The 12276-nt window shown below is 45.4% G+C and overlaps 1 protein-coding gene across 1 annotated transcript; it reads right to left on the bottom strand.

Moving 5' to 3' along the window:
* Positions 1 to 313: 313 nt before the first annotated feature.
* On the bottom strand, positions 314 to 4505 carry LOC117646565. Its single transcript, XM_034387606.1, has 5 exons — positions 4373 to 4505; positions 2533 to 2760; positions 688 to 879; positions 488 to 608; positions 314 to 351 (listed from the first exon to the last, which is right to left on the bottom strand). The coding sequence occupies exons 1-5, from the start codon at positions 4475 to 4477 to the stop codon at positions 314 to 316; spliced, it is 684 nt and encodes a 227-aa protein (XP_034243497.1). The 5' UTR covers positions 4478 to 4505.
* Positions 4506 to 12276: the final 7771 nt, after the last annotated feature.

Below are 12276 nucleotides of genomic sequence, written 5' to 3'. Positions count from 1 at the left end.
CAGCGTGCTTTTACTCTCGAGTGCAGAAACCAAGCGCGTATCCTAACAATATAATAGGGGCTGGCTGCCGGGGCGGGCTGGTGTGTCTGGCCGGCTGGCGGTGAGGCGCAGCCTGCGCGGAATTCGACAATCCCTCCGCGGTACAGCGCCAGCGGCACCGGGCGTCAACAATGGTACATTGACAATCCCTCCCCGCCTGACACGGCGCGGAATATCGCGCAACAATGCCACATGCCATAGCTCGGCACGGCTACCAACACCGGCTAGCTTGCTCGGGCCTGTGTATTCAATTGGTCTTGTTTCATACACAATTTTAAATACTATCTTTGGATTGAGCTTGCATACTACCCCCTATAAGAAAACCAGACGAGTATCATCTGCTTTCATTAACGTTCGTTGAATGAGATTTTTATTTTATTTTTTCTTAAGCCACACCTCATCTTAATATCCCCTCTCGGTTTGAGGCGGTCTTGTGGTGGCAGCTCACCCCGTGCAGTGACGCACTGTATGGCCATGCCGCGGTAGAGCACCGAGGCGACGCCGAACAGAGCAGACGCCATCGCAAGCATGCGGTAGTACGCCAGGGGCCCCAACACGCTGAGCCACAGCTGGAGTACACAGAAAATACACATCAAGGAATCATTTTTATTTTTACTTAATTTTGTGAGTCAGCACTCGATCTCAAACCTGAAAGACCACGAAGACCCCGTTGACAGCTTTGTACCATATGCCACCGATGGGCACAAGCACCGCGTTCAGGGGCGAGATATGCTGAGAGCTGTGGACCGTCTGGAAAGAGGCCAGGATGTGGGCCACCCAGGCGGCCAGTGAGAACGCACTGACCCAACGCTGGCGGCGTATCATTTTGCGAAACACCACCTAAAAACAAAAATCTGTGAGAATAGCCAACTCCATTGATTTTGTTTTCTGTTCAGTTGTGTATAGTGTTGGGAAGTTGGAAAAAAAACATGGAAAAATACGTTTTTTTCCAATGTTTTTTTCGTTTTTTTGCCATGGCTATACTTTTCGTTTTTTTCCAATTTTGAAATTTTTTTTAACTTTTGAGTGTTTTAACTAGGTTTTCTCTTTTTGTGATTGGGAAGTATTTAAATGAGAAACATCTTAATTTATCTAATACCCCAATTACCTCAAAAGCCCCTTAAGACTGTATGGTGTGGGAATTAAAATTCTGAAAAATACGAATAAGGTTTTCAAGTTTTGATGCAACAAGTATTGATGCAATTTTTAAATCGAGTTTGACATTGATCCCAGCAGTTTTTGGTGTTCTGATAGCGAAAATCACTACCTTTTCTACCCCTGGTCTAAAGTTCACTGAATATGAGCCCGTAAGATGGATATTTCGTCTACTCAAGCAAAGTCCAAAGTGCACAAACTATGTCAATTCGCATCGCTCAGCCACACTACGCGCCTAGACTAAACGGCACGTACCCCTAGTAAAGACCAATCGGGAGAGACGTGTCATCAAGCGGGAACTTCAAACAACCCCAAACGTAAAAATGCCTTCAGGGCCCACGCAAAGTAGATATTGCGTGTCATACATCGTCATATTTACCAAATCCGAGCTTTTAGACACGATAATCTATTATCCAGTAATATTTTTAAAGTAAATAACGCTTTTTTAAATTTTTCATACTTTTCCATTTTTTCCGGAAAAAAACATGGAAAAGTATGTTTTTTTCCGGCTGATTTAATTTTTCCGGAAAAAAACCAACACTAGTTGTGTATCTTTTGTTAAACTTTTGTTACTTCAATGTATCCCACTTAGTCCTAAGCACCATGCCACCGTCATAACTTGTGAAGTCCACAACAGGGTTCGCCCTTAAGACATGTACTTTAGTAAAAAAAAAAAGGACTTTTCAAAAGTCTGGGTGAGCAACACCACATCTCAAAGAATCCTTAACTTAACATTTAACTGACACTGCTCTTATTGCAACGACAATGTTTGCTGAAGGTTATGGGTGGAGACTGTTGGAAGTACTACTTCCAAATACAAATTCGAGACGCTAGAAAAATAACTTATCCTTTTTGACGGAAGTCGTTACCGGTTTCAACTTAAACACCTACGATAACGTTCGGCAGCGCAAGGAAAAGTACAAAAAAAGTGCAACAAAAATTATACACCAAAAGTACAACAAAAATTGTACAAACCACTACGAGGCCTGGACTGTGCAGCACTCTTCATGCCGGTTCCATTGTACTTTGTACAACAATTGTTGTATTTTGTAGGCACAATAAATTCCTGATATAAAATTTGCCAGAAATTTGTGTACTTTGGTTGTGGTTTCTTCTTGCAGTATGACGCCCTTTCGAGGTAAGTTGAGGATCCCAGCATCCCTGCCTGGACACTGAGAATGAAAGAGTCATGATCATGACTAAAATTTTGGGCGAGGAATTCCTTGCCAGGAAGGTTTTCTCGCCCAAATTCGGGCCCAAACTCGCATCCTTCGTCCAAAATAAGGTATTGATCATGACTTTTTCATTCTCAGTGTCGAAGCACTGTCAGATTTCTACCTGAGTGGCGGGATCGGCCTTCCGCTCCAGGCAGCGCGTCACTAAGATGAGACAGCCGAGCGCGTTGGCGCACTCGGAGCCGCGGAAGGCGAACACGTAGACGCCGAAGATGGCCAGATGCAAGGCCGCGAACTGGACGAGGCCGATGTTGAGAACATCTGAGTTTGTCGCCATGGCCGTCTCCACCAAGCAGCGGCCCACCCACACCCATCCTATCACCAGCAAAAACTGCAGAGGGAGGTCAGTGCCACGCCGTCGCGTGCATCCGAACACTTTGGGCAGGAAGTATGGGCACTCAGGTGGTCTTGACATCAGATTCCAATCTAACTCTGATGTCACTAACGGAGTGTCCGTCAAACTGGGGATGTTTTTTTACCACTCTGCGTTGCTGCAGAGAAGAATTAGCGGGTACCGTAAACTGGAATCATATGAGACAACTTTAGGATAGCTTGAAAAACACTTGAAACTCCAGTAAGACTCACACTGAAACACATGCACTTTTTTGATGATACCATTTCTCGACTTGAAAATAACCAGTGGTAACAGTCATCAAATGGAACTAGAATGGCAGTCTTGAAGATCAAGTCTCAAACTACCCCAATATTGTCTAACGTTAGCATTACGTTACGTCAACACTGCAAAGCCAGCGGTAAGTTTGCTTGCCACAAAATTGGCAAGCCGTTTTGAATGCCAAAAATCGGCAAGCTTGGCCCGGAAATAGTCCCTACCAGCCTACCAGCCACAATTTGGCAAGCTTGTGAAGATTTCAGGTTAAGGTTACTGTAAAGTAAAAAAAATGTGCAATATCATTTTTCTAAATAATTGTGGCATCATATTTGTATTTAGGTTTCAGGTTGCTTACTATAAGATGAACTTAAACCCAAAGTTGAGGCACTCAACTCCCATTATTTTCTGAGTTATTGAAGTTTACGTAACAAATTTAGTCGTTAACTAAAAATTCTCCTTGCGATGAACCAAAAGTTGTCGAGACTTGATTTTTGTTTTACAAGTTCTTTATTGATTTGCCTACCACGTAGCAAAGCCGGATTTCCGAAATTCCAACATGAAACAGGAATTTTTCACAAAAAACACAAAAAAACACCAATAAATAGCAAAATTTTACCAAATTTAAGTAAAAAATTCAAAACGCATTTTCCAAACAGAAGTTACAGCTTATCAATGCATATATTGTGAAATCCGGCTTTGCTAGTCTGTTTGTATGTCCATTGGGCCTTTAAATAAAAAATCACACCTCCGTAAACTTTTTGGTTCATCGCAAGGAGAATTTTTAGTAAACGACTAAAATAACACTAAAACCCTCATAACTTTGGAACTAATGGGAGTTGGGAGTCCAGTCTGTGGCTGTAAAAGTTTTTCATGGTAAGCAACTAAATCACCAAAAACGAAAGCACTGCCACCTATACTTTGGAAGATAGTTTTTTCACCTTACAGTAACCTTAAGCTTGCCAAATCCTGGCATTCAAAACGGCTTGCCAAATTTGTGGCAAGCAAACTTACCGCTGGTTTTGTAGTAAGTGATGGTTGAAACGGCGTCAGTAAAGAATTTGATCTTGGGCAGCTGACAATTGACCCGCCGTTGATGCTTAGGTAACACTGATTCAAGGGTCAGCCAGGAAAGCTGAGGCGGTTTCACTCTCCCATCGGACCTTGGCCTGACGGTACAAATCATTACGTGACCCAGTCGATTATCAGCTCCACATTGGCAAACCGTTTATTTCCATGGCAGAATTTTATTTTATCTGATCAACTCAAGCCACTACGCCGAAGTGGCAAGATGCGTAGTGACTTTTAACTATACGCCTAAGTGGTTGAGCCTGACCTTGGACCTGCGAATGCGCCACAGGGCCCTCAAGGCAGCGCGGGGCTGCGTCTCGAAGGCAACTTCCCGACGCCAGCCCAGCAGGAACTCCTCCAGGGGCGCCATGCGGCCGACGGGGATCTTTACTTCATAACTCCGATAGAACAGCTACTGCGGGTATGGCTTCTCCATGCCAAAGAATAGATGTTGCAAAGACGAATGAATTAAATTCGTTTTCTAAGAAGTTTTTCAAAAGTTTTGAAGTTTGCTGCTTTTCTACCAACACGCCTTGTATTTCCAATTACAACAATGCGCTGAGGCAACCTAACAAACTACTTTGGGCCTTAAAACGAAAAGCAATTTGTTGTGAAAAACAATTTTGAGCGTACATAAGCTTACAAAGAAAATACTCCGTAACTTATACGACCTATTTCTTCGAGTAACAAAGTAAATTAGTTTGTATTATGTCTGCGCTCAAAATACTTCGTTAGGTTTTAAGCGTGTGCACGTTTACAAGAAAGTGCGTGATAAAGGTACTGGCAGCGATGCTTGTACGTGCTTGTACGTCACACTCTCATTCCAGGAACGTGACATCATGTTGAAACGAATGTGACAAAATGTCACGTTCGTTTGAGCTCCGTGTCACATTTGTTTGGATGTGAATCAGCCATAAATTACCGTACTTGCATCCAAACGAGTCCGACACAATGCCCAAAGGAACGTGGACATTTTGTCACATTAGTTTCAACGTGATGTTACGTTGCTGGAATAAAAATGAAAATATAGTTAAAATTTTGAAACAAGTAAATTTTTAAATGTATACGTTGAATGTATGTTCCAGTTACGTTGCTGGAATAAAAGTAAAATTATAGTAAAAAGTTTGAAACAAGTAAGTTAATTTTTTAAATGTACTTGTACTTGATGAGCACGCACTTGGAGGCGCATCAGTATATTTCGGTCCAGATTTGGACATTTATTTAGACCAATTTGAGACGTCCTGCTCTACAAATCGAAGAGCGTGCATTGTATGCTCTAACTGGAGCATTCCTGCAAGCACCCTCTAGCTAGCGCATGCCCGCCAAGCATGCACTTACTAGTGCATACATGCCACGTACACGCTTACTGAAGCTTGCATCTAGTGCATAAAGGATAGGGAGTTGCCTGTATCAGAAAGCGTGTACATGGCATGCACTAGTAAGTGCATGCTCGGCAGGCATGCGCTAGCTAGAGCGTGCTTGCAGGCATGCTCCAGTTAGAGCGTACAATGTACGCTCTTCGATTTGTAGAGTGCCGGTGAAAATACCATCCCCTTCCGAAGTTTCATGTTGCGGACTTTATGCCTTACAATAATGAACACCCAAAACTATTTTAACCATATTCAACGTGTGTTGTACTTGGACATTGACAACAACGTTTATTTAAAGGTTTATTGTTCATAAATTTGCAACAGGTTTTTAACTTTATCATACTGTTGAGTGTGAATTTTGGTCCAAACCCCTGCGCTAATAGGTTCATTTTATATCTGCGGTTTCACTACAAAATCAAATGTGTGCTGAGTACACAGCTGTGGGAGTATGCTTGCAAGTACACATCTACAGGTGTGTACTTAACAAGCATGTGTACTTGGGCAAGCATGCATCAATAGGAGTGTGCTGTCAAATGGGTGACATGTATATGTGCGCTTGTCCAAGTACACAGCTGTAGATGCATGCTTGCCCAAGTACACAGCTATAGATGTATGCTTGTCAAGTACACACCTATAGATGTGTACTTGCAAGTACACTCCCACAGCTGTACGCTAAGCACACATTTGATTTTGTAGTGTAAGGGTGCAGGACACATGTGTGTTCGGGTAGGTTACCCTCGAAAAGAACAGCTTACCCTGATGCAAAATCCATGTCAAAGATATGACCTGCGTCCACCCAGGTTTTCTCCACGTCCTCCAAACTTAGTTCAAAATCGACGCTCTTAAAGGACAATGGCCCTAGAGGAAAACTCCCAACGTTTGTTGGACTTCGAGGGCGCTTCTGTCTTGGAGGCACTACTAGTAGAAAAGAAAAGGGACGGAAAATGTCTGGTTAGTGGTCTATCACCAACTACACGGAAGTCCCGTGCCTGCTCTGCAAACTCAAGTGTATGCCTAGCACACTCTCATTCCAAGTACGTGATAAAATGTCACGTTCGTTTGAGCATTGTGTCACATTCGTTTGAACGCGAACAAGCTAATTTTTGGCCGATATTCACATCCAAACGAATGTGACACAATGCTCAAACGAACGTGACACTTTCACTGGTAAAACTAAAGCGTAACTTTATGCTTGAGTCAAGCATAAAGTTACGCTTGAAGACGTTACGCTTGAAATCAAGCATAGGCTTGGAATTCCCCCGTGCATTTAGATAGGGGAAATCTTGGCGGATGAGCCTGTAACGCTTGATTTCAAGCGTAAACTGATTACGCTTGAAAACAGTGGGTAATACTACGCTTTAGTTTTACCAGTGTTGTCACGTTCGTTTCAACGTGACGTCACGTACCTGCAATGAGAGTGCACTTTATATGGAGTTAACCGGGAGGCGCGCACTTCTTTGCTGCATGCTTCCAGGCACACACTGCAAAGCCAGTGGTAAGTTTACTTGCCACAAATTTGGCAAGACGTTTTGAATGCCAAAATTTGGCAAGCTTTGGTCGGCACTCTTCATAAGCTTGCCAGATTTTGGCATTCAAAACGGCTTGCCAAATTCGTGGTAAGTAAACGTACCACTGGCATTGCAGTGCACACTTGTCTGTTGCAAACATGCACCTACGAAGGCCACCAACCAATGTAGATGGGTACTCATGATCACACTGTTAATTTTGCAAAGTATACCAATTATTCTGTGCAATTTATGCAACCATACCGTGCCAAAGATCGGAAGGTTCTAAAGGGGATGGCAACGAACCCGCGTTGTGGAGCATTCCAGACGTTGCCAACAACGTGCTCGTCGGCCTCCGCCACTCCAGCGAGTCCTCCAGCCAGTCCGGCCAGCCAGGACCCACGTCGACAAGCAATCCATTCCAATCAACCGAAAAAATATTACAAGATTCAAAGCCTCATTGTTAAAATTGGATGACCGTTCCCCAGAGAATCGTTGAGGTTTCCGACGCATTATGTGTAATCGTCGCAATCATCTTCTCTGCGACGACAAATGGATTGAGTGGTGACCCCCGCGCCTCGTGCGTCTGATCTTCACCTCACCCCGGCCGAAGATTCCACCTCAGTGCGAGGGGTGAATCACTAGTGCACTTGTACAAATTTTCCCGTAGTCAGTGTACTCTCAAGTTTTAAAAGGGCGAAATTCACTAGTTTTTCGACTGATTTGGCGTTGAGTGATGTTTAAAACGCTTTGAAACGCCTTAAAATGTCTACAAATGTGAAATTTATGAGTAAAGTAAGGTGTACTCACCCGCACTCATGTGTACAGCAGAACGCAGAGTGATTCACCCCTCGCCACAGCGTGCCTTTGCGCGAACATTCGTCCAGCTTCCCGTTTGTCTGAGTGACCACCAGTATGAACGGATAGCAAGGGCGCCGGAAGTGGGGTGCGGGGGGGCGACTTGACCCCCCCCCCCCAAAAAAAAAAAAAAAAAAATCTGGTGGGGGGGCATCGCCCCCCTCCCCATTTTCAGACACAAAAGTGCCACTTTGAGCTCGGAATAGAGAAAAATATAGGGAAGTCGCAAATTCTTTGATTTTTGGCTTCTAGCTCGCTTCGCTCGCAAGTTTCTTTCATTTTCCTCTATAATTTTACCGTTTGGCTCGCTTCGCTCGCCAATAAAGCGTGTAATTATGCTCTGAAAAAGGCAAAAGTTGTGCTAAAGTCTAGAATTGTGTGAATTTTCGCTTTAAGCTCGCTTCGCTCGCTGGATTTGTAACATTATTAAAGAATTCTAAACCATATTGGGTGTTGCCCCTTAACAGTAGGCAACCTATCAATTTTTCATAAAAATTTCGCCCCCCCACCAGAAAGTACTTCTGGCGGCCCTGACGGATAGTCCAGAATCGCGTGCAAATGAGCGTTAGATGAAACGTCTTTTCATTTCCTCCTCCTTCAGGCGCCGATCCAGGGGACGGCAAAGTCGCGCGTTTTGCCGATTTACAGGGGCAACGTAGTGCGTCGTGCCCACCTTCCAGGCGGCCTATTTAACCCAAGGAAGGGGTAATTACCCACATTTCCCCCCACCCCCCGCGCGCCTGTTCTCCTTCATTTGCTACCTTGACGCAGACAATCATCGTTGACAAGTAAATTGAATTCGTCGGCTTCACATGTGTGTCTGTGAGTGAGGTTACCGTGTTGTTCAAGGCCATGTGACATGATGCCTGGAGCACGCCACACCGACAAGGCATGTGCATTTACTATGCAGGTAACCGACTCGATGCTCGGCGCACCCAGCCAACGTCGACTAGGGCGTGTGCATTCATTATGCAAAAAGAAGTTGCCCTCAAAGGTCAGAGTCAGAACGCCATCGCGGTATGGAGGCGATGGGACTATTACCTACATTACCACACACCAGACCAGGAAAGGTTGTTGCGATGAAAATCTTCAACTTTGACCATTCTCCCCCATTGGGAGGGTGTGGCGAAAATCTTACTTACTTTCTTCAAAACGGCCCGACTTCGTTACAATTGTCGCATCTCATGATGGAGGGTCCAGCTGGAGGAAGGTTGGCTGGCTGGCTCCGACTCTGCACTGCGGCAGTGTGGGTTCGAAGCGAGCTAGTACACTGCCCCTCCGCTTCCTCGCCAATTGAGGCCTGAAGAGACCTCCTTTACTGCAGGGCCCTTCACGTAAAGGCTCTTTATTGAAGGACCCTTTACTGCAGGGCCCTCTACTACAGTGAAACTCTATGAAACGCTCGTCGACTTAGGCTGGCATCATTGTGTCTCCACACTGTGGCAAAAACCTACGGAAAATTCTGTAAACAGCTTGTGGGAATTCTCCGTAGCCCCCTTATCAATATTCTCCGTAGGCTCTCACAGTATTCTCCGTAGGACCTGGAAGACTGTATAGTCCTACGGAGATCACTGTAAGGTCCTACGGAGAATACTGTGCGGACTTACAGAGAATACTGTACGGCCCTACGGAGAATACTGTAAGAGCCTACGGAGAATATTGATAAGAGGGCTACGGAGAATCCTGGCAAAAAAATTAACAGAATTTTCTGTACCCTTTTGCCACAGTGCATGCTGGCATTTTGTGGCCGGCCCTCGGGGCACCCCCCCGAGTCGAGCTTCGCCGAGTCCCTGCCTGGCTCGAGACAATAGGATAGCAGCAGAAGTGCTCGACACCGTCATCTGGACAGAACGAAGGCAGTCCGTCTCGCCATAGGGCTAGCAGGTCGGCGTGCGCCTTCAGGACTTCGGGCCACACCAGTGCCACAGGGGATTAACCGGCCGGCCGTTTACGGCCCTCTCTTGTTCTCGAGCGCTCGGTGCGGCCCGCGGTAACACGTGCAGAACGTTTTTGATCTGATAGAGCCTCAACGGCCCTCCCGAACTGCGAGCGTATCATGGAGTTTGATTGGACTGAAGGGCCCTTTAGGGCCCTTCACTGAATGGCCTCCACCCTCGCAACAGCGAAGCGTAGGGGGCCGCGGCCGCGGCTTTGCCCCACTCGAGTAGAGCATTGCTCTCGCTCAGCCAACAACCCACCGTTTCCAGACTTTGGATCAGCGGTTCCCCAGCCTTATTTGGGTCGCGACCCCGAAATGGCTTTCAAAATTTTTCGCGACCCCACAGCTGACAATTCGCGACCCCATTACCCCCCAAAATTTAAATTGTCTGTTGTGTTTGTACATTTTTTAAGAGGGTGTGTCAAGGGGGCAACCACTCGAAATTTTTTTGTACTCAGGATTGGTTGGGATTTCGTCTATATTTCGCGTCAAAATTTTGCCATATTTCGTGAGATTTTCGGGATTCCACGAGATTTTACCAAATTTTGATGGGATTTCGTGACATTTCACCAGATTTTGAAGGGATTCCGCGAGATTTCTACCGATTTCGCGCAAGATTTCGGCCAATTAAGTGTGCACAGGATTTCGCGAGTGGTTGCCCCCTCGGGGTATATTCTGCAACCTCAATCTGGCGTGATTTATATGTCTGTAGGAACTGTAGTGCCTACAATTTCATGTTTTACTTCCTGCACCCACCCACTTTCACCCCGCAACCCCAGGCTCCACGCCGCGACCCAACGAAAATTTTTTGCGACCCGAAATGGGGTTGTGACCCCAAGGATAGGGATGTGCGAATCAAGAGTTTTCATTTCAAATCGAATCTGAAAAATAAAGTTTCGAACTCGAATCGAATCTGGAAAAAGGTTGTCGAATCGAATCGAACTTTTAAAGATTCAGAATCGAATCGAAATCGAACTTAAACTAAAAATAATTGGTGCGTTTCAAAACAAATTTTCTGTCATAAAGGAAAGGGCATAGAGCAGGAATACATAAAGAAGAAAAATCAAATATCTGATCTTGCTTTGATATAATAACAGGAAAAGTAGCGATATACATCGGCAACTTTGGCCCGTCCCGTACATTAAGAAATGTGCGAATTTCGCCTTTATTTTACCCTGACGGGATTTGAACCTGAGTCTGGGGTCAAAATAGTAGTTATTTTCGTTATCAGCACCCTCAAAAACATCAGAAACAATGCAAAAACTCGAATAAAAAGAATGTTCAAGATATACCCCACCGGGATTTGAACCCGGGTCCAAACTTCTCCGATTCGCTTGAAACTGGCACCGTTGGTTTTGTCTTGTCGCCCTGATTCCAAAAATACCCCCACATGCCCTCCTAGCTGTATCCGTTGCCGAAATCCTCCTCGACCCCATATAGACCATGATGCACCTGCAGCAGCGCCCCCGGGGCTCGGATCGGATTTGCTGCCACCGGGAGGTTCTTAGGGTCACCCAAGGAGGCTGCATACCAAATTTGGTCAAGATCGGACCACGGGAAGTCCTCGGACGGACGAACGGACGGACGCACAGCATGCATCATACTACATGCCCGTCCCTCCGTCATTTTTTTTTTACAAACAATACACGGGACGGGCCAAAAACAACGCGATGCACGCGACATTCAACTGTTCCCGAGCAACCGATGCGAAGACAAACCACTGTCGATTCGAAAATTTCGAATATTCGGGGTCGAATCGAATCACCCCTCACTGGTAGCCAAGGAATGTGACGTCACGTTCGTCAAGTACACATGTCGTGTCACATCCAAACGAATGTGACATCCATGTGCGCAGTCATGTGCACATTCGTTTGAATGTGTCATGCTCACTTTGTCACGTTCGTTTGAATGTGCTGATTCGATTCGATACCGAACTATTCGCACATCCCTACCCTAGGATAGGAATAAACAGCTGCTTTAGATGTATTCTTCAAATCAAGGAACACTTTATTCAGATACTTAACGAGTGAATTCGGCGCCGGTCGAGTACCTCGACCAGACTTCTTTAAAAAATGCCTCTTAGCGCAGTGAAGCCCTGCTACTTTACATACCTCTTGTACACGTTTTGTACGTCTCCCTCATTTAATGCTAAAAAAAGGTTTTATTTGTTAGCAATGGTTGATATGCTCTTTATTTCGACATCGTGCCCACCGTTTGTTTCTTGCATTCATTCATGCCAATCATTTTATTGAGGTCTGCACCGTTAAAAACCATCAAAATGCGTTCCTTTGGCGCTACTGGCCTCCTGAAAATGATCTTCTTGTACGTTCTTGAATGTTTCTCGTCGACTTTATGTGATGGGCGCCTTTAGGTCAGCGCCGTCGGCGCCCTGGACCTTCAAAAGGACCTGCAGGAAGCTGAACCACTTCTCCATGACGGCGAGGTAGAAGGGCCTGTTGAGGCGGCCCAGCCCCTTGACGGGCAGAGTGAGTCCCAG

The sequence above is a fragment of the Thrips palmi genome, unplaced genomic scaffold (assembly GCF_012932325.1).
Source record: "Thrips palmi isolate BJ-2018 unplaced genomic scaffold, TpBJ-2018v1 HiC_scaffold_19, whole genome shotgun sequence".
NCBI lineage: Eukaryota > Metazoa > Arthropoda > Insecta > Thysanoptera > Thripidae > Thrips > Thrips palmi.
This window is presented reverse-complemented; position numbering and strand designations above follow the sequence as displayed.